Here is a 27,567-nt window from a genome sequence, read left to right on the forward strand (position 1 = left end):
AGAGGGAGACAGAGAGAGAGAGAATGTGTGGTGAAAGGGTGGTGCTTCCTTGCTTGTTTTCTGGGCCTTTGTAAAACCATGGGATGTATCGGCTCCAAGACTCTCAGTAAGGCAACATTTTTCTTCCTTTTGCTAAATATTCAAGAGAGGGGAAAGGGATTAGCTTAATTGGAGCACAGATTATGGGGGTGTGGGTTTCTATGGTAACATTTAGATCATGATGTCTGCCTTCAATGCTCAGGAACAGATTGAGATTTGTATGGTAAAGGACAGCAGGCTGCCGGACCTTATTATTTTTGATGAGATGTTGAATAAGATCTCTTGTTCCCCGGATGCTTTTCTTATTCCACGTTTATATTTATAACCGGCTGTGTGTGAGGGGTGCAGTAGGGGAGGTGGAAGGAAAGGAAAAAGGAGGCTGCAACCTTTTGGTACAGATTATTTGCAATGATGACAGTTAGAGATAGAGAGAAGGAATAGAAGGGAAATTCTGTTATTGGCATTGCTTATATGGTGTCGTGTTACACGTAAACAGTGTCAGAAAAGCAGTGATGGAGAGCAGCGTGAGAAGCCATGCTGAATTTCATTGCAGAAGCAGACAGCAGACAGGAGAGAGAGAGAGGACAAAAAGGATGTGGAAAAATGAGTGTTTATAATTCAGCTTTGTAACTATGCTGTATGGATTCCGTGTTTGACATTGACATTTTAGTTAACCAATGTCAACTGTGTTCTAGACTCCGGTGTATGTAGTGCACAGCGTAACTAGGGTACAATCAGGTGTATGGTGCCTTTCTTTTTGATCATGTGGTATATAATGTATGGTATGAAATATGATCTTGATTGGGTGTTGTGTAATTACAGTACAGTCTGACTAGACCAATACCATCAGATACCACCAGACATGTAGGTCGAGCTTTAATAACGGTTATGTTATCAACACAAGTAAATTAAAAGATATGAGTGTATCTGTGTAATATGGTAAATTATGTGGAAATGATTGTGGAATCACAACAATCAAGAAATATACTGCTGATATGATGAACAAGGACTACCTTTAGATCAACCTAGCTAAGCATGTCAGTATGCTAATGATTTCTATTTTAAGCTCATCTATGTTACCTTTGTTTATTCTTGGAACAGCGAACAAAAGATTCCCAATTCAGGATTTCAGACAGTTTTTAATTTTGCAATCATTGCATTTTTCATGTGATGTGGGGAACATTAGTGAGTTTAAATGTAAAGGTCATTAAATGTAATGGGCTATGATGATGGTGGCTATGGTTTAGTTGGCATACTTAATGTAAAATTGATTTCTCATGCATCTGGATCCATTGTTCCTGGATAAAGTTTAGTGTACTGTCATATTACAGGAATAGTCTTTTAACATGAAAGCAAAGCATTATGTTACCATGATTAATGTGATAAATTAGTATGCAATACTGTGAATAGTCATTCCGTTTCAAATATCTACAGTATGTGTATATTCGATTTAATACTGTAATACTATGATATATGAGAATACTATAGCGATAATTTTTACTGCTCATTTATTTATTTTTTCTAAGACGTTATACACTCGTTTTCAGCACAGTAAAATGTGTATACACTCAGTGAGCACTTTATTAGGCATTTATTAGACTTATCCACTTAGAGTTATGATATGTTGTGTGTTCAGAGATGCTCTTCAGCATACCACTGTTGTAATGTGTGGTTATTTATGTTACTGTCGCCTTCCTGTCAGCTTTGACCAGTCTGGCCATTCTCTTCTGACATCTCTCATTAACAAGGCGCTTCTGTCTGCAGAACTGCTGCTCACTGTATTTTTTTGTTTTTTTGCACCATTCTTTGCAAACTCTAGAGACTAGTGTGCGTGAAAATCGCAGGAATTCAGCAGTTTCTGAGATACTCAAACCACCCTGTCTGCCACCAACAATCATTCCACGGTCAAAGTCACTTGGATCACATTTCTTCCACATTCTGATGGTTGATGTGAACAATAACTGACCTGTATCTACATGATTGTATGCATTGCACTGCTGCCACACAATTGGCTGATTAGATAATCACATGAATAAATAGGCGTTATAAAGTGAAAATTTTCCTAATAAAGTGTTCGGTGAGTATATATTTTACCAATGTTGTTTTAGTTACAGCAATTACATTACATTACATGTAATTTGGCTGACGCTTTTATCCAAAGCGACTAACACTTAGACTAAGCAGGAAACAATCCTCCCCTGGAGCAATGCAGGGTTAAGGGCCTTGCTCAAGGGCCCATGGCTGTCCGGATCTTATTGTGGCTACACCGGGAATCGAACCACCGACCTTGTGGGTCTCAGTCATGTACCTTAACCACTACGTACAGAATAGCACACCTCTGGTGTGTGAGAAAATGTGTTTTCTTACTATACCAATAATTAATATGCTAGTATGCCTATAGATTATTGATTGAATGTGTCTGTTTGTTTTGGTCAGCAAGTAGGTGACATGTCTTACCATCAGCTCCAGTGACAGTGTATATATGCCAGTGTTTACTGGCTTTGTGCAGCACTCTGCTAAATGTCCCTGGTATTACATTACTGTTGCCATGCTTTATATCGATTTCTTTAAATCTGACTTATGAGCAACCATTGAACTGATACTCTTAGGCTAAATGTGGTTTAAATACCACCTTTTTTGTCCAATGATACTGACCCTGAGACTAGTTAGGATTGTGTGGAGAACATAATAATTATATCAAAACAATATAAAATTAGAAATGTTGATTAGTTCTGAAATGTGTGTATGCAACAGACCATTGCAATGCTCTTTTTGAATATGGTTGCTGTGCCAACTGTGTGCGCATGGCCTCACTGACTCATATACCAAGTGGCTGACTCACTAACAACCCACTTTGGCTGACTAATGCTTTCACCAACTGGTATATGTCTTCATGGCTGCCAGTCTGATCCGTACATGTTGAGCAAACTTGGTGGAAGTCAGCGTGTTAAAGTGGGATGGCTTGAGCACTAAAAATGCTAAGAGTACAGCAGGTGGTATATTTTGTGAAAACTTCCATGTAGATGTATGATGAGTGTGGTCAGTGCAGTGCAGGCATAAATCGTCGTCTGGTTCAATATATAAGGCAGGGTTTTGATTGGCAGGTTTGTTCTTGTCTCATCATAAGAGAAGTTAAATAAACACAGTATGAAATAGTAATTTTTCTGTTACAATGGATAGCACTGCCCTCATTGTAATTTAATAAATATATAATCATTTGCCTGAATATAATGGTTAACGGAATTGTAGTGCAGCAGAATCTGATTTTGCTTTGGCTATCATTAAAAATGAAAACATCATAAGGATGAAAGATAAGCAGATAAATTATTATTCAACTGCATCAAATATATGCAGCTCAAATATAATGTGCTAGACACAGTGAGATACCTTAAACTGAACAGACCACTTTATTAGGTAGTAATGTTCACCTGCGCGTTAATGCAAATATCTAATCAACCAATCATGTGGCTGAAACTCAATGCTTAAAGGCATACATACATTATTAATGAACAACTCTACCTGTTTGCTTTTTATCAAAAGTGACTTAGAGTTGATTAGACTAAGCAGGGGACAATTCCCCGTGGAGCAATGCAGGGCAAAGGGCTTGCTTAAGGGTCCAACAGCTGTGCAGATTTTTTCGTGACTACACCGAGGCTTAAACCATCAGCCTTCCGGGTCCTAGACATGTATCTTACTAGGCCACTACATAGTGAAGAGGTTCAGTTATTGTTCAGACCAAACATCAGGATGTGGAAGAAATGTGATCAAAGTGACTGTGGAATGATTGTTGGTGACAGACAAGGTGGTTTGAGTATCTCACTGCTGATCGCCTGCGAAAAACAAAAAAACATCCAGTGAATGGCAGTTCTGTGGGTGAAAATGCCTTTTTAATGAGACAGGTGAAAGGAGACTGGCAAGACTGATTCAAGCTGGAAGGTGACTGTAACTCAACCTTGTGTTACAACCATGGTATACAGAAGAGCATTTCTGAACACACAACACATTATATGTTGACCTGGATAGGCTACAGAAGCAGAAGACCAATGACCAAATAAGTGTAACAAAGACCTAATTAAATGGTCACTGAGTGTAAAGCATGTCATCTTGTAATGCATAGACAAATGTTTTCTGCAAAACTGTAGAATAGTTTTTGGTTTTTTTTAACCAGGTTGTCACTAACCACTGTTCGTAGTGCCACAGCATATGAATACTCTGCATCATTTCTAGTTTTTTTTTAATGTTTTTCATTTCACCCCCAGCACTAGTTGTGCAGGCCTAGAACAGACAACTGCAATGAGTCAGACCTCTCCTGCTGTGTTTGCATTGAAGAACGCATGTCAGTGTGTGTGCTGGTGTGAACCCAAGAGTTACCATTATGCTGAGGTTGTCAAGAGATAGATGCATTCCACTTTGTCCCAGGCATTAAATCTGTCAGGACCGACCCTGCCCTGTCCACCACAGTCATAACTTTGCTTGCTGATTTGGGAAGCGACTGTTTGCTATCCACAGGGCCAGTTTAATCATGTCCTGCCTCTATTCCTTTTGAACAGGACTGAACTGTCACTAATGCTTTTCCCCTTAATGACCGTTGGTATGACTTCTGCAGGTTTCACAGAGAATATTTAACTATTTATGATGACTGGAGATCACAACACTTCCTTCAATATTTTTGCAAATGTCTGCAACAGTCTGCACTCAATGAATTACAACACAGTATGGTGAATGAGAATTGACCATCAGTGAGAGAAGGTTTATCATTGGATGTAATAGATGAAATCAGAATGTTTGTAAACAAAGGTCGCTAAGATACCTCCGAGTGGCCACTCAGCCGCAGAACAAAGTAACGTTACTTCAAAATAGACTGAACCAGAGCTGTGTATAAACAATTCGCTAGATAACTATGCTGAAATCGTGTAGTGTTTTGGACTGTAATACCAAATGTAATCAGGCACACAGTGGATCGGGCCTTTTCCGATTCTTAAAAGGGTGGATAACCCAGATCCTATACAGTCCATTTACAGGGCAGTTTCAGTTTTAACAGGTGCTTGGCACAATCAATGAGAGCTGACACAGATGCTCGACGTAAGTTTCAAAGTGCCAGAAACATGGGGGGAAAAAACAAAAAACAAAACCAGAACTTCTGATTGTGTATTGCTCATGTCATTCACAACCGTTGGTGACAGCTAACGTTAGCTAATAAACACCAGAGGCTCATTGGCGGCTGTAAAGAGAAACACTGAGATAATAATAACTTTACAAACATTAAATCTGACCTTGCCTGTTGTAACCTTGCTGTCGACCTTGCATCCGACCTTTTGGTAGTAACGTTAGAGTAATACGGTTTCAAATAACGCTAGCTAGCCAGTTTGCACTGGTTATTTATTTTGATGATGTTGGCTTGCTAATATAAGCTACAGCTGACAGCTAACATTAACATTCATTCATTCATTCATTCATTCATTCAAACTTTATTTCAGACTCTTAAGTCCACGATGAAAGACAACACATAACATACAATGAATAACATACAAGAGATCATAAAAATCATTGTTTAAAATATATATTCTTACAAAGAGACACCTGTACTAATGTCTCCACAGCTGGAATTGATAACGTGTAGTGATAACGTACGTCACATTAGCTAGCTAGACCACATCGTATAAATCACAGAGTAAATAAAGCAATAAGCTGAGAGGCTGAAGGCAGACAGATTTGCACCATGTATTGAGTTTTACAAGCAGTAAGTTGGAAGAAAGTATATATATTTCCAATGTTAAACTGGTGGCAGAGTAAATTATTTACAAAGCTACTCATAATATCAGGCACAGAGATGATCAGTCAATGCAGTACAAGTCACAAGACCCTTGATGGACCAAAGTTCTACATCTCATAATAATAAAAGACAGGAAAATCATTAGGACACGAGACAAATGGGGTTTTAATTGAATTAGGTTTAATTATCTAATTTCTCCTACCATCTAATCTGTGAACGGACTACATAATGAACAAAGGACACTGCAAGGAGGCAATAAATTCTCATATAGTTAGCAGTCAGCACAGAGTGTAACAGGTTTTCTGAAAGACAGACAGTCTGGCTGAAAGATGAGGTCCCTCTGTTGCATCGGCAATGAGAAAGTCCCAGAGAATAATCCCCTTCTGTTAAATTCTGCCATGGTACTTGCTCAGTTCATGGTACAAAGTTTATCTCTCTGCAGCATCATTCTGTTCAGAAATCCATCTTTACATTTTACATTATTTTACTTTTTACTTAAAATTTTCCTTGATGTGCATCTGTAAATCTCTTTAGAATTATACATGTTTACAATTTTTATGGCGAGGTTCTATTATTAGTCTTTATTATTTGGGTGTCACCTTTCCTGCATTTTTTCCAGAGTATTAACTTTCTCCAGGAGAATGTCAATTTTGAATGGTTGGTGTCCTTATTTTTATTAAATATATATCCCTCCATATGGACTTTCCAGTTTACCTACTAGTTTAATACATATAAACTTATAGGCTCACAGTGGATGGGCAAGCCCCTATAGCTGGGTTCCTCCCGAATCTTTTCTTGCCACCGTTTGAGGGTTTTTCCCCCCATAAGGGAGTCATTTACCTCATATGCTATTTGGGGGCTTAGGGCTGATGCGTTTTATTCCCTTCTGTGTAGATGACTGTCACAAAGTGTCTTTGTGACAGTCTTATGTGAAAAGCGCTATACAAAATAAAATGAATTGAATTGAATTAAATTGTAGCTATAAAATAGAAACAAAGGATGTACTAACTGGATGAGCATTCAGACGATGCTGACTTTATGAAATGAGGGACCTAGTCGAGTAGGGCAGTTATCCATAGCAGTTCATTGCACAGGTCTAAATTGGTTGCTAATTGTAAGGGGAAAACAAAAGAACAGCCATGATCACTGGATTAGACTAGCATTACTTCACTTAAAGCATAAGTAAAGTATGTAATATTACCTAACACCAAAGCCTAAGAGCTGCCCACCACTAGGTATACTAAAGGTGTACTAAATAGCTAGTATTAGTATATCAGTTCATAACAGTATCAGCATTAGCTCTGGAAGTCTACTTTGACAATTGAATTTGACAAACCCCTGAGATGACAGAAGAGCTGGACACAGGGAGATACGAAAATTCTGGACATTCACAATATTCACAATAATGGTCATTACGGAGAGGGAGCGACGGCATTCCTGCAAACAGGAAAAATAACAAAAGTCTTCAGCTGTCACCCTCACAGGATTCGGACTCAAAATAATAAACTAAAATCATTAATGCAACTGAAATAACCTGACTTAGGTGCAGCTTTTCAGCTGGCTGGATTTTCAGATGGTTTGCATCTCTGCTTTCTCCTTTCCTGTGGTTTCCTGGTCTCAGCCGCCTACTGTGAAAAGAAGCACACTTTTACCTCCTGGACTGTGTGCCTACTTAACCAATACCTCAGATTGCTCTGCTTCCTTCCTGCACACCGAGCCCAGCCATCACAGGATTATTTTCTTTATCCTGATTTAATGGCAAGCTCAAATTCAAACCAACGTCCTTTCACCTTTCTCTATAATTTACAAACTGTATCTCCAGAGATTGAACTCTGATTGAAGAGATCCTACAGAGACCACATTTTAATTAAACTCAAAAAAGTTAACCTTTTCAAGTGATGTTTTAATTGAGATGAATTTGTATGAAAAAGGGACATAAAACCATACATTGAAAGTATGTTGACTTAAAGCAAAGTACATTCAAGTGAGGGAAGTGATGAGACATATTTATTCACTTCTCTGATTTTAATCCAAGTTTCAAATGAGAGACCAGGATATAATAGTCATGTTATCTTACTCATTTGCAGAGGAGAAAACTTTTCTGGACTTAAACCAGGCATTGTATCAACATGAAGAAAGATTTTACAACAAATTAATCCAGACCTGTATGGGTTAGCTAGAGACTGCATACAGTAAACATTCAGGTCCATAAGTATTTGGACAGTAACACAATTTTGTAATTTTGCCTCTGTACACAACCACAAAGTATTTGAAACAAAACAATCAAGATGTGATTGAAGTGTACACTTTCAGCTTTAATTCAAAATTCAAAACAAAAATATAACCATTTAGGAATTACCGCCATTTTTATACATAGTCCCTCCGAGGCTGAAAAATTATTTTACAATTGACTGACACACAGTTTCATGGCCAGATGTGGCCATGTGGAATTTATTTCCTGATGAAGAAAAACCCTTTCATAACATCTAGCCAAGTCAACAACACTCTCGAGGAGGTAGGTGTATCATTGTCAAAGTCTGCAATTGTAGCATGGTTAGCTCAGCTAGTTCGCTAGTAAGCACGGATGGTGCAGTGAAAGTGAAGGCTGGTAGCAGGTTATCGCGACAACACTCCCCGATGACGTAACCCTCAAATTCAAAAGAACGTTGTTGCCCTTGGCTAGTGGCGAGTTCGTCTTTAGCTGACTGGTAACGCGTTCGTTCAACAAATATTTGGACAAGTGAGAGGCCGGGGTTCAAATCCCACCTCGGACTCAGGCAATTTCTCACCTGTTACACAATCAAGAGATGCCTTCATGAATGTAAATACAGAGGGTTTACCAAGGTGCAAACAACTGGTAACACTCAAGAACAGAAAGGCCGGATTACACTTTGCCAGAAAACATCTAGAAAACATCTTCACAGTACAAATGACCCAAGACATACTGCGAAAGCAACCCAAGACAAAATCACACCACCTCCCCCTGAATGTCACCATAACCATGTCACATTCCTTGTGTGTAATACAGAAGGCACAGAGTAGAATACCATTACTAGACTTGACTAGGCACAAGCAAACAAGAGAATGCCATTCATAGTCAGCTATTCATGCTACCTGGATAACAGATTAAGATGAAACAGAGGTTTATCAAGCCTCTAAACCTCCAAGAAGAAAACTATGACACGGCATATGCCACACCACACTTGGCTATAACATAGACTGTCCAATAGTGACATTAGCTATGAGTGGAAAATAAAACAAAGAAACAAAGCAGAACACTATTTCTCAATTTAAGTAAGGATAGACTGAGAATGAATCTTTATAATTCCCTTGTGAAAAGCTTCTATACCATAGATTCAATGAGGCGGTTCACCAATTTAACCAATCTACCTGCCCTTGATATAACAGGTTTGTGTGCCTACCTAAGATCTGGGGGAACGAAAGCAACGTGAGGCTGAGAGACATGTGGCAGAGAGGTGTCAGTCGAGCTAGGGGGTGTGACGTGGACAGAGTGTTGGATGGGCGACAGAGCAGCAGCAGGACTGAAAGCCTCAGGGATGCATCCATAATTTTATAACAATGGATATCAGGATTCACATCAATGACAGTGTTCTCACTTGTCTGCAAGTTTCTTATTACCGTGTTCGCTCTTGTTTGCTACTAGCACGCAGTCCCCACGACTGAGGTATGTACCATTGACACTTTTGTTATACTGGCATGCCTGATGCTGTTGCTCAACTGAGGAATGTCGATGGGGAAATCTCCATGGCACACTTGAGGCCCGAAGGCATTGGCGTATGAGTCATAGTCAAGGACATTTGGGTTACAAAATTCCTGTTTGAACATGATGTCCACTGGCAGTCTTGGGACACGGCCAAACATCATAAAAAATGGAGCATAGCCTGTAGTCTCATGCAAGGTGGCATTGTACGCAATGGTGTGAGACTGAATTTGTTGGGGCCAGAGCCACTTCACTCCAAATGAGCAAGGTCTGAAGCGGTTGACTCTTTCAGTGCCCCCATTGGGGTGGTACGTGGTGATGTGTGATTTTGCCACACCAGACAGACGAAGCAGCTCTGCTATCAGGGTGCTCTCAAAATGGGTTCCTTGATCTGAATGGATCCTCCCAGGAAACCCATAGACACAGAAGATGTTATCTCAAAGCTTCCTGATGACCTGCTTTGCAGTCTGGTTGGCACAGGGGAAGGTATGGGCTAACTTTATGAAGTAGTCTGTGACCACTAGGACATAAACTGATCACTGTATGCTGTCTTCCGCTAAGAAAAAATCCAAACACACCAACTGCACTGGGGCTGTGGTTCTAATATTCTCTAGGGGAGCACGGGCAGCAGACTCTGGAGACTTCTCAAGAACACACCTGTGACAGCATTTCACATATTCTCGGATATCTGCCTCCATATCCAGCTATATCCACGCCTGGGGGAGTCACTTATCTGGCAGGAAACAAAGTCAATGTCTCCCAAAGACTGGTAACTGGCTCTGCATGAAGAGGGCTGCAGCTGGAAGGATGAATGGCAGGGTCTGGTGTTTGAGCCATGCGGATGCCTTGAAAGATGTCCCGGTCGGTCTTCAACGGCTACACATGGAGACAGACATCAGTCAACTTGCTATTTTGCTTTAAGGTGATGGACTTGACAGTGGTCATATGGACCCACATTTGCACCCACATGGGTGTCATGACTCGGCCAACTAGAACACTGCGTGCCATGGCTTTGGAAGAGGTGGTAACTGTGCTGACAGGGGACACAGGAACATTAGCAGGTAGCCTGCCCCAGAACAGATGTTTGTGGTGAAGGAAAAGTGTGACTACCTGTCAATCACCACCAACACAACCCCTCTCCTGCTGCAGGTGGCTTAGTTTAAAGGCTGTCTGTGCTGCTGGGAGCAACCACTGAACTAGCTGTTGTCATTATACTTGGCTTGGTCACTATGCTCAGCGGAACCGTGATGTCCCTGACGAGGACAATCTTTCCAGTAAAACACCGCAAGCACAAATTTTCCAGTCTGTGATGCGACAGCGTAGAATGTTCAGTACTCCAAGTGTGGTCCAACAAGAGTATTTTTTTAAGGTGAATATAACTTCCTTGGCCTTATACTCAATACTCCTGGCTATGTATCCTGGCATCCTTTTGGCCTTTTTTGCTTCTGCAGCACATTGACTAGAACCTGAAAGGCTTTGGTGAACTATGACCCCCAAGTCTTTTTCAACTTATGTTTTTATTTCCCATGTGTAGAACTTTACATTTAGTTGTATTGAATTTAATTTGCCACTTCTGGATTGTGTTTAAGTCTTCCTGGATTACTTTAGTAGAGTCCATGCTGTTAGCTAAACTTTCTAGTTTCTGCAAATTTTACTAAATTACTTTCAATGCCCATGTTAAGGTAATTTATGTAAATGAGGAAGAGCAGTGGCCCCAGCACCGATCCCTGTGGGACTAAACTTCTCACAATACTCTGCTCGGATAAGGCCCCTCCTACAACTACTCTTTGTGTTCTTTCCCATAGCCAATTCCGAACCCACTTCGAAATGGCTCATATAATTCCTACAATCCTCATTTTGATTATGAGTTTGTCATGTGGTATCAAATGCTTTCTACATATACAATATCATAAGCCATGCTATTATCAAAACACCTGGTAGCTTCCTCAAAGAATGCCAAAAGGTTTGTCAGGCATGACCTACCCTTTCAAGAACCATGCTGGCTATCCCTTAGAATGCTATTATTTTCAAGAAATAATTTGCTTGCTGCTAATGATAGATTCTAGTATTTTGCATGAGATACAAGACTGACAGGCCTGTAGCTTGGGTCCCTTTCTTATGTATTGGTATTATATTGCCTTGTTTCCAGTCATCCAGTATTTTTCCAGTATTCAAAAAATACTTGCCAGTGGTTTAAATTAACTCACTTAACTCTTTGCCATCTGGGCCTGCTGCCTTATTTGTCTTCAGTTTATATAATTTATCCAGCATTTCTTTATCCCCTATCTCAATATTGGCTAAGACATTTTGAGTATTGAGTTTGCCTTCTGGCCTACTAGTAACCTCCTCCCTCCTAAAACACTCAACAAAGTAGCCATTTAAGGCATCAGCAATATCTTTGTTCTTATACAGCAGTTCTCCTTTGTTATTCTTAATGCACTTGACCCTACTTATTTTTCCTTTTCCGACTACAGTATTGAAAGAAGTGTTTGGGATTGCATTTTGCATCATCTGAGATTTGCCTTTCAAATTACCTTTTGGCTAACCTTAGTTCTTTTTTAACCTCAGCATGCATATTACAATATTCAGCTTTATTACTCTCAGTGCTGTCCTGTTTATATATCTGATACAGTCTGATACAAACCTTTTCTGAAAATGTGAGAAATAATCCAAAACAGAGGTCAGAAGTATCTGTTAAAACACCAATTTCTGTCATGGCCGCCTGCCTTTGTCGGGCATTACCTATTTTATATTCAAACTAGCCAGTTGCTGGAAGGATTATGTCAAAAAAATGTTTGTAATTCCTAAATTGTTAATGCAATATTTGTGTTATTTCATTAAAGATGAAAGTGTACACTTCAATCACATCTTGATTGTTTTGTTTGTTTTGTTTTGTGGCAGTGTACAGAGGCAAAATTACTAAATTGTGTCACTGTCCAAATACAGTGACACAATTATGCACCTGACTGTATCTCTTATGGTAACTCCCTTGTGCAATGGATTTCCCCTCTTTTCTAAGCTTCAAAATGGCTTGCTTTTCTCCCAAAGACAGCTCTCTGATCTTCATTTTGGTTTATCTTCTCAAACACAAGTGCAGTCTTCACGGGTAAAAACCAAGGCTAAAACCAAGAGTAGACATTTGTAACTATTTATTGTTTAATCAATCTATCCAATACCTTTGCTCACCTAAAAATTGGGTGGTCTGATGCAAAAGGTATTATGTTCTAAGTTGTTTCACAAATCTATATACAAATACCAGGAAATCCGGATCTGTCATCTCATGGACATCTTTTGACCCCAAGTCTCCTGTGTATAGCAAAAACAAAGGAATTGACCTTGCTGCTCTTGGAGGGGACTGTATATGCAATATTTTAAAACTGCCCAAAACTGTGGTTCAAATAGTGGCCAGATGATAACAGCAGACTAGTAACTGTAAAGGAAGCTTAGTCCAATAGCTCTGAATATCTTCTCCAGGTAACATACATCTTGTGAATTGCCCAAGCACTGGAATTGTGTGAATTTCTTACAGTACCTGTCAGGTAGGGGTAAGGTAGTATCAGACAGGTAAGCTTGATTGAATTGTGCATCACATTTTTTACTTCCTGGCCAGACACCTATTACTTTGTTTCTGTCTCCTGTGAGCTTAACTATATTACATAATTATTTAATACAAAAATACATGCTTCACTCGAGATTCTCTTGTAGTTTAGTTGATATGCTCAGCTAGCCTGCCATCAAACATGTCTTTCCTTTCACTGGGGATGTGTGTACACTGATATAATGCACTTGCACTTGCTGACTAAATCAGCCAAAGAAGCAGGTGGTCTCTCTCTCTCTCTCTCTCTCTCTCTCTCTCTCTCTCTCTCTCTCTCTCTCTCTCTCTCTCTCTCTCTCTCTCTCTCCTGTAAATGCTTTTATTAATATGGTATATTTATGAATTGTTCTTCCTTTTCTCTCTCTACCTCTCCTCCTCCAGTCGCAGATGGAGTCCCGGTACGGAAGGATGGGGAGCAGGTATGATTGGTATTCACATGGTGTAAATGCTCTTATTTTATCAACACAATTATTTTTACCAAAATGTAATCTTTAAAAAGTTTCAGCATATTTTCCTTACATTACTAATTTGCTGTTTGGGAAACAGTCATAGGAGAGTGCTCTTTAAACATATTGTGCTAAATTTGATGACAAACCTCTATTCCATAGCAATTTGTAATAAATTGGAGGCATATGTAGTAATTGATGAACATATTTCACATTCTGGCTAATTAAGTTTTTTAAATATTAATACACCCTAGTCACCCTTTAGTATTTACTGTACGTTGCAACCAGATTCAGCTATGTATATACAGCAGATACAGAGGCAGAGCTGCAGCCCAATACAATGTTTAGATAGATTGATTATTTCTGTTACATGTAATAAAATAAATAAATGTTTAATCTTGCGTCAAAGAAACTGAGGCACAGAGAAATCTCAAACAATAGGAAGGCAAGCAGAGGCTATAAACCAAACAACATAACTGTACATATACATTTCTCAGATTTATGGGCACTAGAGATAATGGTGAAAAAAGCTGTTCTACAAAGCAGCACCCCAAAAAAGCTCTTTTATGGCTGTCCATGTTCCAGATTTGATCAGGGTCCAGGTTTTATTCAGTGCAGTTATCTGGCTCCTTAGTAATCCTGCTTTGTAGAACAGGCCCCTGGAAAGACACAGTTAGTTATGAATCTGCCCAGTAAAAAACTCATCCCCATCAGAGTGGAATTAATTTAGCCTGCAGAAATCAACAAGTGAACGCCATTTAAGGTGAGTCATAAGTGCTGGTACGAAGTGCCTTTCTGATGATGCAGTGCTTTAACAAAATAAAGCTTTATTACAGTGGTTTGTTTAGACAACAGCCTACTGAGAAACACCCATAGCAGCTTTCTCCAAATAGACAATGAATAGACAATGAATAGTAACAAAGGTGGTGGGACGCAAGAACTGAATGTAAGGGAGCGGGGTCGGAGGACCAAACGCGACCTAGACGGGGGTTCTACAAGTTACCCATCAGACGTGGGATAGTTGCTAATATTTCCTAGGGATATCCCTCGAGACAGGGGATATGTCCTAGATGAGGAAGGGGAAAATAAGAAAGGGAATACATAACTCCCCCGCACTCAGCCAACCAAAAAATGACCTGTACAAAACGGTCGTGAGTCTAATCTTACTCGAGCAAGGAAATTATAAGCGGCAGGGAAACTCAGCCTCACGCCTTAATGACATAGCGATAGTAAAATGAGGCGAGGAGGCGTCGGTATGCAAACAGATCATGGGAGAGAATTACGTATCCCAGCTACGGCATAGCCTACCTAGGACTGTAAACGACAAAGTGAAAACAAAAATACACACAAAACATCCCGCCTCAAATTCAACTGACAAAGCAGGATTACTAAAACAGAGATGGCAGTACATGAAACACATTAGAGGGGAGGATTGTCTCCTGCTTAGTCTAATCAACTGTACGTTGCTCTGGATAAGAGCATCTTCCAAAACATTAACCCTGTAATTCCTGACGAAGCAGGAATACTAATACAGAGGTAGGAAGTGTACACAGACAGCGACGGGGGTCTCAGACACAGAACCCCGGGTTTATCGGCAAGTTCGCAAAACTCTCCACTGAGAGGGGCGATACTCCAATGACTATGTACACCACTTGACTTTAGGGAAGGCAACTAAATACACATTCTGCTCCGAGGGTTGTCAAACACAGAACCCTAGGCTATCGGAGGTTCGCAAAGCTCTCCACCGAGGGGAGCGATCCCTCCAACACTCATGTATTTAGACTTAGTGGAAAACATAAAACAGACCTGCACTTAGAAGGAAATGCAAAGCATAAGCATCTTGGGCAGGAGACGTATGCTGACGTAACCTAACTACACAATCCGCCACGGGGATCTCCAACATAGATCCCGGACTATCGGAGGTGGGTAAAGCTCGATCTGATAAGGGTGTTACCTCCGACAGCAGCATATTGAGACTTAGTGCGATGTGTACAATAACATACGTAAACTGACAAAAACGAAAGCAATGCATTTTGAATAAAGTGACAGAAAGAAATACCTTGCTATACTCAAATGCAGCTGTCAGCTTTGGAACCAGCTGGGGGAAACAGACACACAGCAGTGCCCAGAGAAAGTTCTACATACAGATAGGGTGAACATTGTCTTCAGCTTACGCTTGCCCCAAGCTTTAGGGAGTCTGAGCCCGTCTTTAATTATAAGAGGGCCTCAGTACTCCTGGGCCCAACTTCAACTCAACCTAGAGCTCCTTACTTAATTACTAATTAATTTATTAATTAATTACTTCCCAAAGGTAGCTTTTAAACTAGGTGGAAGCCAATTACGTGGACAAGCAGCCTACTAAGGCAAGTGAACAAAGAAAAAGGGTGCTATAAACCCTAACTCATGGCCTAAACAGAAGGAAAATTCTGCTATTTGTGCAGGGAAAAAAAAGTGAAAGTGAAGGTGAGACGGACCGTCCTCATTACCCTAAGATGGTGAAGGGTTGCTGCGTGTTCAGCTCCCATTCCCTTCACCACAACAGATAGTCCATCCACACTTCCCGTTGGTGCACAAACAAAAATAAAACGCGGAACCATGCAATGAAAAATGGGGAAGTAACAAACAACCCTGAGTCTCAGACAGACTTATATAGATCAGATGCACCTGTTCATGATTACCCACTCGTGCAATCAGTGATTCTCGACTACATGAGGGAGACATGTGTAACAAGAGCGCCCTCTCGTGGCCACAAGAGGTAATTCCCAATGAAGCCAGGCAATCCAATCCACAAATCCCTTGTGTGCTGTTTCAAGGCAACAATCAAATTAGCTCTTCAGAATTATTGGTTTTAAGTACTAAGTAAGTAGAATTGCATTTGGAATTTGTATCGATGCAAAGGCAGCTGGAGGAAAATGGGGCCTTGTGTGTGGATAAAGAATGGCCTTAAAACACTGTGTGTCAAATTGCACAATCCAATGTTAGCCTCAAGGTAGTCTATGTTCTGAATTGGTGGGCATGCTATGACCAATCTCACCAAAACGTGAACTATATTTAAACAAGATCTTTAAAATTTAATTAGTGCACAAGGGATCGCTTTTATATTGCATTTCTTGACAAATAAACATTTTTACCAAAGGTTTGGACCAAGAGAAGTGCTTTGCATCTTCATGGAAAGAGACAATCAGAATTGCACAGATCTAAATTTACAGTATTGTAAGCAATTTTCAGACAAAAACCTTTGCAGCTGAATTATCATGGTGACAACTTTTAGAAAGCAAACGTTTCGAAGCAAAAAAACATAGGTCCTCGTCATACATGGTAAAGTTATTTCGAACAAAGAATAATGGCAAGCAGAGTACACAAAGGAAATAAATATGAATCAGTTATATTATCAGAGTCAGTGAGACTGTAAATAAGGTGCAGAGTTTCAGAGCTACTTTGTCCCTGGAAACTACACAAAAATACTTTCTTGATGTCCCCCCCACCACCACCCACCACCCTTGCCCCAAAACAAGCTGATGATTTCAGCACATTCGTGAAATGGGAATGCGTGGATATGACCTTGATTTTTTTTTTCAAGGATTAAAGCAACAGTACCCACTTATGTTGAAAATGGCTGGGTAAATTTATGTTGAAACTTGCTTCCTATGGCAACTTCCTATTTGCGCAAAAATAAGACACGCTGCAGCTCAGTGAAGATAAAGCACAGATCTCCGCTCAATGTGGAACAAGAAATAAAATAGTTTTTTTAGCACCTCCACATAAGCTTTGCAGGAATACTGTTATCACATAAGCCACCGATTACACAGCAGCTCTTTTATTGTACTGTAATTGTAATAACCTTGCCTTGTAGTATTCACTGTGATTTGTTGTGAACTGTGCTTCGCCCCTATTTTTAATCCTATTGGTTATTTGGGTGCTAAAAAAAGAAGAACTTGCGGCACTGGGATCAGTTGGCATGGAATTGGTCGGTGGGCTAGCTGTGAGACTGTTAGCTCATTTTCAGCAGTGCTGGAAGTGGAAATCTATAAACAGGATGCTCTGATTTTGTCAGCAAGGCACATTACCTGTGTCTCAGAATTTTATTTTTATATGTGGTATTGTTCACTGTAGGAAGTTGGTGGTACGGGGAAGGGTGGTGGGAGATTGGAATCTCTTTCTTGTTGTAAACCACTCTATATAGCTGGATTCTCATGATGTAAGCTATGAAATGACAAAAATGAAAAAGCTGGGAATGTGAAAGCTTTGTTTGGATCATACTTGTTTAATATATGCTTCATTACTCATCAGGCTGTGTTTGAGCAGTGATATTTATATAAAGACTTGATATGAAGAAATGATGAATAATGAATATACAGATGGCATGTTAAAAGTACATTGAGTGAAACTGTCTACAACCTGATGGTGACTCATTATGAATTACACTCCCTGTAGGACTGCATACACAATTCATCAATAAGCCTGGTTGACTGTGTAGGAATTGAAAGTTATTATTTTTTTAAAAGAAGTCATTATGCCAGAAATTAGTAAATGCTGGTTTGATCGATTGGCCTGTGAAATGCGATGTGAAAAATAGTTTGGATTTACATGCATTTTGTTAATGTTAGATGTTTGCTGCCATTGAGATATAGGACTGAGTTTCCAACAATTCCATGCATGCAATGTTGCTCCTCACAAACCATAGTTCTTGTGAGCTTGTGTGTTTTGCTTTTTTTGACAAAAGAACAACACCCCCCCCCCCCCCCCTCCCAAAATAAAGAGAGGAATCAGCCAAATCATGCTCTCCTTCATTTGCAACCAGACTCATGCATGCTACAAGACTACCTGACAACCTGGTCTTAATTAGTTAAGTTAGTTAATTTGCAACCACCTAAAAAGGTTGTGAATATAGTCATCCTGAAAATTGCTTTGCAGTTTTAATACTTTACATTTCATGGAGCTCTTGTTGTTGCGAGAGGTGGAGTTCAGGAACTGCCATTGTTCCTCAGTATTCTCTCTCTGGTAATGAAGCGACTGCATTTGGAGCTGCGGAAGACAGCGTATTCACTGCCCAATGCCAGCACCAATGCCTGTGGTGGCTGTGGTGCCCATAGGAAAGCACTGTATAGCCAAGCTTCCCTGACATCATTTCCAAAATAGACTCCCTCTGAGTAGAATTGTGAACAACATTAATTACAGTTAAAGAGAGAGACTCCATTACTCACAGCATTCTTCGCTGCTAGATAACTATGAACTGATCCCCCTTTCAACCCATCCCTTTTCATCACTATATTTATCACATCCTTTTGCTCTGCTTTACCTCCCAAAATCATTCTGTGTCTTTTCTCCCATGCCTCTTCTCATTTACCCTTTACTCTGCTTATATTTGGATCCCTCTGAATCTGTCATCTGGCACATCTCTCTTCCTCTTCCTTGCCGCTCTCTCTGTCTCTCTCATCTCTTCTTCTTCTCTTTCCTTCAGCATGGACGTACAGACTTTTCATGGGAAGGAATCAATGTAAGTCTCTGGGATTATCATTCCGTGTCATACATTTGTTTTTTTTCCCAACACTCATCTTAGATGTCTCTCATTCCTCTTCTCCTTATCTCTCTGGCTGCTGGCCTCTCTCAGTGCAGTCTAGGCAAACAGTTTTAGCATATTGTTTGAGCATTTTGATTGTTCATCTAGTGTATTCAAGTATATCGTGGTTATAAGTGAACATACCAAACAAAATAAAACAAAACAAAAACCCCCTGCCCACAAAGCAACTGCTATACTGATGAACGATATGCCAAGTTGTGTTAGATGATCTATGAAGCAGTTATGCAGTATCTTGTCCAGTCCTGGTTTTGCCAGTATAACGTATGCCTACATAAAATAAACAACAAAGGTTAGGAGGTATATTCAAAATCTTTAAACCTGGGACATTGTATTGGAATAATTTTCCAATTTTTGTTTGTTATTCAGCCATTTCAGCTTTTTCATTTTCCCCAAGGGGTGTAATCCTGGAGGTCACTGTGTGTGTGTTATAATGACTGAAACCTTTTCACACTTTTTCTGCTGTGTTGCTTTCTCCGTCCCTGTCGTTTTTTTTTTACCATACTTCCTCTTTTCTCACATACCTCACCCCATCACCTTTAACTTCTTACTGCTTTTATTTTCACAATTCTCAAATGTACCTTTTACTTCTCACTGCTCCCAACACTTATTTTTCTGTCAGGTTCCACATAATCTATTTGTCTCTCTCTTTACCCTCCACTCAGCTCTCTATGGAAGATACCACCTCCATCCTCCCACGCCTGAAACGAAACTCCAACTCCAACACGTATGGGATTGGTGCTCTGGCTAAGTCCTCTCTGTCAGGTGTGTCAGGTGTGTGTCTGTCCTGTGGCTGGTAAACTGACCCCATGTTGGCTCTAGTCTAGCAGGAGTGGGAGAGATGTGATGGAGCCAGCATGGTCCCCATGGGGGTACCCTTTTAGTACATTCTGCTTCCATTGATATTGATTATCAATGACTGTTTCAGTAATTGAGAGAAACCAATCAAATCCAATAATCAGAGACAATAATATTACTTGGCACAGCTTTATGTGTTTTTGTTATTCTTTGTTTAAATATGGTGTCAATGTAGTTGTTCTGTATATGTAAAGTGTTTGTATGTGATAATATCCATTCCGTTTCCATCTTTGTACCTTTGAGTGTTTTATTAATGTACAACTGTGGTATCTAATTCAGTATGACTATAAGCCACAGCACTCAGACGACCTTCATTTCTAGTGATGTACTCGAGGTGATCACATGGCAGAAGTCATTCTTTTTTCTATATAAATACAACAAGTATTCTGTGGAATGGCAAACATTGCAGTAACTTCTAATCACTGACAATGTACATAGATTTCTATCACTTAAAACAAATGAAAAATAAAGCCAATGAAACTGATATTTTTACCGGAATTACTACATTGTTTTTGCCTATGGTTAGTTTTACGCACATATACTCTATATCTACGTATATACATCTTTATGAACAGTTAGATTTACACACACATCTCTGGCTCAGTTCTGTCTCAGAGCTGGTTAAATGTGATCAACAGGCCAATACAAAGAAACCCAATCCTCACTCAGCTTTCTGCTGCCAACAAGTGCTGTAAAGAAAGAAATTAAGATAAAAAATCAATTCACAAAATATTTCCACTGCCATTGTCTGAGTGTCTACGTCCAGAAAATGGATTAAAAAATAAAATAAAAACTGACTAACTCAACAAGCCCTTTCCCCTTTTTCCCTATCCTTGCCCTTGTATGTCTTATCTAAACCCAAACTGTCAGGTGTGTCACGGTCCATGAAGGACAAAGTGACCAAGCCAACGGCAATGGCCCAGGGTCGTGTGGCTCACATGATTGAATGGCAGAGTTGGGGCAAACCATCTGCCGGGCCAGAGGGAGGTGCAGGCCGTGCCAACCTCAACCGCGAGAGGGAGAGACGTCTAGAAAATGATGCCTACAGTGACTTAAGTGACGGAGAGAAGGAGGCACGCTTTGCAGCTGGTAAGAGTGAAATTGAGACAATTTGCTGCTAGAGTTGACATTGAACGTAGTAGTATAATAATGGAACAAACACATTATTTGCCGCATCTCATTTTAACATTGGGCCAAAGTTCCTCTGCAAGAAAACTGACGCATTCATTTGGCAGCCTTTCTAGAGCTTCCACATACATTTTAATTCAGTATTGGCTTTTTTTTTATTTAAAATGATCTTACACTAGCACTGCCAGAACTGACTTTTAAAGTGAAGCTGCCTGAATTTCAAGAAATAGGAAATGTGTAGGTATACTGTAGAAAGCAAGAAAGGTATACTGGGGTGCAGGCTTTTCTACAAAACCTGTGCGGCCCATTACAAATAGAATGTATTCATGTAGCTATTCTATTTAAACATGCAACATTCCTGCAGATGTGTTCAACTGAGTGAAGTGTTGCAGGATGGAAGTAATGAAGCTGTAGGTCCATGACAGAGAAAATATACATATCTGTGACAAGAATAAGAGTTTGATTGAACACATCTTATTAGTATAGTATGTACTGTGCAAACAGATTCCCAACTTCACACCCTAAATCTGAATTCTCCTGCCTCTGAAGGCATGGCTATGTATTGATGTTTGTGTAATTAGCCATGTTATGAATGTCACATTGTGAATTTGGCACTGTACAATTGTACTAATTTATTTTTACATTCATCTATATTATAATCCTGGTTGCAATGAGTTATTTTGCAATTTGCTGCTTCTGCAGAATTTGTGCAGTACATTTTGACAGTGTTTAATGCACTGCAGTCTTGAAGGTTTCTGGTACATAGTCTGTCCTCCATAAAATACATTTTACTTGCATGTTTATAACCAGTTTAAAATCTCACATCATGCAAAACAACTTTTGCCAGTTGTTTTAGCATTTCTCAATTTTATGAAGCTCATCCAATGTTATTTTAATAGCTATGCTTAGTTATTTGTATATATTAGATATAGCAGGTGGTTCATCAGCACAGTTCATTTGGGGGTGGGATGGTGCTTCTAAAACTATCCCTCTCATGATTACACTCTTGTATTTTTTATGTGACAAAATGAGAATGGATCATATTCCTTCTTTGTGACCGCAGAACATAAACATTGACCTTGAGTCACCATGACTTATTCACTTCTTCAGGAGTGATGCAGCAGTTTGCTATCTCAGAAGCAACCCTGATGGGCTGGAACTCTATGGAGGGCGACAGTCTATGTGCAGGGTCCAACCAAGGCAGCGTGGCTCACCTCAGTGATGCCAATCAAGAGAGCATCACCAGCAGAGGTACAGCCTCACTCAAAATAGCAGCCACATCTTTCTTTGCCAAGTTCAAAACCTAATGATTTTTTTCTCCATTTGGAATTCCCAGTTGCTAACCCCAAGGCTCTCCTCCAAGACATGTGTTAGAAAGGCTCTGCTTCTAGCAGGCACCCAAATAATCAGAGTATTTATAATTTTGCATTCTGTATGTCAGATGTGCCAGTGACTACACAGTCTGTAGCTATTGCATCGCTGCAGTTATGAAATTGAAATAGCTCCAGATTTGAATGTCCATATGCAGTATGAGATGTTTTTATTCATGGGAGGTGTATTTATTAACCCCAGGATTTTAACGATTTAAATCTAATAAATTGAAATCTAAGTGTTAAGTACTACTTAATACTACACTTATATTGTATAGTACAACTTTGGTATCACCCATTTTTCTTTCGCTTACATTGATATGAGCTTCGGGTGACAAGATGTATTTTCCCCCTCGAGATCGATATTCCTGGCAGCCTGGATTGAGGTCAATTCCATGTCAGTTCAGTCAGTGAATTGAAATTATTTCTGCTAGAAATTAATAATTTAGAAATGATTCCTTCAGAAATGAATTTAAATTAATTTCCTGGATTGAAAATGGAACTGATCCCAATCCTGCTGTTAACATTGCAGCTAAGTATTCTATCTTTTTTCTTTCTCCCAGATCAAATATTACACCAGTCTGCAGCAGAGGTGTGGCCTCACACATATGTGTCTCAGGGCCTCTACTGTCTGTCTTCGTCCGATGCCTGGGAGCCAATCACAGACGAGCCTGTCGGGGTGAACTCCCCCAGCGCCGGGTCTTATGTCATGATGGGCGGGACTCCCTGTGAAGGCTACGAGGGAAGCGCAACACAGTATTTATCCCAGCAACAGCAGCTTAACCTGCAACAGACTCAGCTACAACACCTTCAGCAGCTACAGCAATACCAGCAGCAGCAGCTTCTACAGTATCAACAACAGGTGGAGAAAGAAAAAACTCGACCATTTCCTTTTCTTTTGTTCAGCGATGAGAAACACATTTATGATGTGCCGTCTTTAATTTGGGTCATTTCATTTAAATTAAGAAGCACACAGAAACCCACACTCCAATGACTAATCAAGCAAGAGTTAACTTCTTTTATTTTTAATTCCAGCTTTTATTTATGAAGTAAAATAAGTTGTTAACTCCTGCTTGATTAATTATTGGAGCACGGGCCTGAATGCTTTTCAATTTGTACAGTATGGGATTGAACGATATTCAAATACACATTTTTTGGTAAACAAAATCGCAAAGTAAAATTCCATTGTTTGTCATTTCTAATCTAAAATTGTATTCAATGCGATGTTTCATTTTCTGGAGCGAGTCCGTGTTTAGACTGAACATATATTTGTCTTGTTTCTCAAATCAACTCAAGTCACTGGACCACAGGTTCCAGCGAGCGACTCGCTCCCTGCAAGCCACGCCGAACAGCACCATCCACAGCCTGGGCCCCCCTACTCACCCGCGCTTAGCTGACCTGTGGGGGGCGGGGCCGACCGAGGCTTATCAGCTGGATGCTGGTGGATATATCGGCATGTCAGCAGTAGAAGGGGAAGTGATGGTGACCAACGGTGTAGAAGCTGGAACAGAGAGCGAATGTCTGCTACAGAAACAGGAAGAGGAGGAGACCCAGGTGAGTGATTTTGTCCATATCTTTAATGGACAAAAGCATCTAGCAAAACAAGGCCAGCAATGCATAAAAGGTACCTCAGACTTAATGTGTTATTCCTTTTCTTTAGTATGGAACATATCTGTATATTGAAAAGCTCTTTAGTTGCTGAAATAATAAAAAGCTCCAAGCTATTTTTACTAACACAAAAACAAAATCCATTGCTCAAACTCTCCTCTGTTATATTACATGCTCATTTTTACGGACGGCACTAGAAAATCAGTCACATAGATACAGACTCCAGATACTCAGGTAACATGTCAAGCATGCTCTGACTTTGTCAGAGTGCTTACAAAAAACTGCATTCTATTAATAATCAATAGTCTCTTGTCTACTTCCCAAACTATTACCATGCAGCAATCACAGGGTAACAAACATGGATGTCAAATTCTTTGCAGGTCAACTTGGACGATATGTCAACTGAGTTGTAGTCTACTTATTGTACAATAAGGTGTGTCTCACTGAGTGGAATTTGAATTTACATCCGTTTGAGCAGATTGATTGCCACAGAGGGAATACGACCAGTTTCAGAGTACATTCTGGGGACTGGAGACAGGAACGACTTGCGAAGACTTTCACTTGGTTCCAACTAAACCTTTAAGAAAAATCTTAAATGGTTCAGCACAGCTACCAACGCATTCTCTGATGGTTAATTTGTAGACTGGAAAACTTGAATTAGATTATTTAATTGCCAAGCTTGATTTATCACATATTAATTGCAAGGTGATTATTTCTCCATGGTAAAATCAGATTTTCTGTAAAGTTACCCTGTGTTCGTAGTTAATGAAGACATATTTCTGCCTTTCAGTGTTGGTGTTCTTTACTGTTTATCACTAGGACAGTTAACATTACATTACAGACAATGATATAAAGAAGTTATGTGTTTATATCTGAAAAGTAAATATTTGTGACAGATGGTCTGATTATCTCTGATTATCATTGCCTTTTAGTTTCAATTACATTTTATAATCTATTTTTTGTAAAAAAAAAACAACAAAAAAGTAATCATTGGTAATTATGGCTAAAATAAGTGACTTCTAACTACATTCACATTTATTATAAACATTCTTATACTGTATATACTCAATGTTTTCCCCACATACAATATTAATGGTGAATGCATTCTATTTTGAAAATATGTATGTTTTGCATGTTTATGTACAATTTTCTTAATTGTAATCACATTTGAAGTATTGATTCCACTTAAGAAAGCTATTGGAAAAATGGAAGGGTAGGTGAGTAGTTCCATAGAACAATTGCAGGAAACTGTAATTGTTACCACGGCAAGCATGCACACCAGGTTGCCACTGACTCCTCATATATCATATATTACAGCCATGTAGAAACATCCGTCATTTTTATCCTGGTTTTTAAAAAATTGCTGCATTGCCCCACCCATTATGGTTAGCCTAAAGGCACTCAATACATGATTATGTTCCCAATCTTTCAACCCTGGATGCACATTGGAAAAACAGTAACAGATGTATGCTGGGAATTTCACTGCAGTCCTATCTATGTAGAGAGTGGACTTGTAGCGTTCTTTTGAGGTCTTCAAATATACTATTTGAAATTAAGAATCACTTTGATGTACGAGTGAGGATCAGAAATAGGTACCTGGTTCACTGCATTGAAAATTTGCATGGTCAACCACCGTCTGTCTATAAATATGGAATCAGGTGGAGAATGTCTCTTGTTACTTTGCCTCCGTGTTATTGTTTTACCTGTGGTTTCTGCCAGAAGGACAACATATACGGAATGTTTATCTTTAACCCTTCAGAGCCCAGTAGAGTTCTATAAATATTTTGTAGAATGTTCAAAGTAAGCACATTTTCATTATTGTGTTGAAATATTTGTAATAATTACAAAGCAAGTTACATATTTCATTAGAAAAGAGCTAATTGTACAATATCAAGTATTTTGACTATGTGACTGCAGGGAAGCCAAGCAATTGTGTAGGACAGTAGGCTAGCTCTCTTGCTAGATAGCAAGAGCACTACCCCATAAAATACAGCTATATGTTGTTGATACTTTCAACATATACTATATTGTTTGGCTTTTGCTTGCTATGTTTATGACAAGCTATTATTTTGTAGAGAGCATCTTATTGGTCATGTATCTAGCAAACTAGCAAAAAGAACCTTCATCCTGAACATTCTAGAGAGTGGCCATCACACCAGCCTCTAGGTTCTAAAGGGTTAAAGGCCTATTGTTGCTGCCTAATTAAGTGTGACTGAGCTTTAACTGTGCAGGTATTGATTAATCAATAAGTATTTTTGCATGTTGTTTTTAAAGGCCATGTGCAGTGTGAAACAAAAATAGAAAATTATACAGTATACAAAAATATTTTCCACATCAATTTCATAGTAAGGAGTTGCAGTTATTTCAAGAACCATGGAGCACTACTGGTGAAAGACACTGGATTTTAAGCACTATAACCCACACTGTAAAAGAGAATGTTGGTCAAACTGCACAGGGACTAAAAAATATCTGTTGATCCCTACTTTTGATTACCAATACTTCATTCTGATTTAAATTTCATACAGGAAGAGGGAATTGCAACATATACAGACCCTGAGTCTGTTATTCTGACCCCACCTTTGCCAAGTGAAGAGATTCCCCTTACTGAGGACAGCAGTCCAGGGCAAGCACCAGAGTCAATCAAAGAGTGCAAGACCTTTGATGTCACTTCCTGTGTTGTACAATCCTTAGAGGAGAAGAATGAAGAGGCTGAAGTTCAGACAGTTGCTGTGGCAACCAACTGAGGTGAAAGTTAACGCTAGAGACTAACAGACACAGCAACTGACTGATGAAAATAACTTATGAAATAATAATCAAGCCGATCAAGGTATTCTATTGCTTTCCAGGTATTTATTCTCTGTGTGACTGATCAAATTGTAAAGACATTTTATGAGACGGAAAAGATGGACTAAAAACAGTAATAAATGACTGATGTCTCTGAATATCCTGGACTATGCAGAGGCATACAGTGGCCTGGAAGAAGAAAGAAGGAGGAAGGAATGAATAATACCAGCGGCACAAAAGAGGTATGACAGCGTGGAATAGCGAATGCCAAAAGTAAGTCATAATGTGCATGCATAAGACTGTCATCTTTATAAATATAATTATGACAAATTATAATATATATTTATCATTTTAATAAACCAAAATGTGATATGTACATGTATCAATTGTCAGAAAATACAGTGCTCTCCATCATTTTTTGGACAAAGACCCATCATCACATGCTTAAAATGTACATTGTCAGATTTTAATAAAATGCCTTTTTATACATTTTAGTTTCACCGTGTAGAAATTACAGCAGTGATTATACATAGTTCCCCCATTTCAGGGCACCATAATGTTTGCGACACAGCAATATTATGTAAATGCAAGTAGTCATATTTTTTTTATTTTGTTGCATATCCGTTGCATGCAATGATTGCTTGAAGTCTGTGATTCATGGACATCA

General features: G+C 39.4%; 1 protein-coding gene across 6 annotated transcripts; it reads left to right on the forward strand.

Moving 5' to 3' along the window:
* Positions 1-27,389, forward strand: fam131ba (family with sequence similarity 131 member Ba). Of its 6 annotated transcripts, XR_009709630.1 has the most exons (10): positions 1-106; positions 13,510-13,547; positions 19,036-19,071; positions 19,818-19,926; positions 20,881-21,099; positions 22,249-22,389; positions 23,072-23,370; positions 23,805-24,062; positions 26,642-26,943; positions 27,076-27,389. XR_009709630.1 is itself a non-coding variant. In XM_061256165.1 (9 exons), exons 1-9 carry the CDS (start codon positions 79-81, stop codon positions 26,858-26,860), a joined length of 1,347 nt encoding a protein of 448 aa, XP_061112149.1. In that variant the 5' UTR covers positions 1-78; the 3' UTR covers positions 26,861-27,389. The 6 variants fall into 6 exon arrangements, 5 of the variants coding, with proteins under 5 accessions (XP_061112149.1, XP_061112150.1, XP_061112151.1 ...); XM_061256165.1 differs by having other exon boundaries at positions 26,642-27,389; XM_061256166.1 differs by having other exon boundaries at positions 19,818-19,917; positions 26,642-27,389.
* Positions 27,390-27,567: the final 178 nt, after the last annotated feature.

Source organism: Conger conger, chromosome 9 (assembly GCF_963514075.1).
Source record: "Conger conger chromosome 9, fConCon1.1, whole genome shotgun sequence".
Classification (NCBI taxonomy): domain Eukaryota; kingdom Metazoa; phylum Chordata; class Actinopteri; order Anguilliformes; family Congridae; genus Conger; species Conger conger.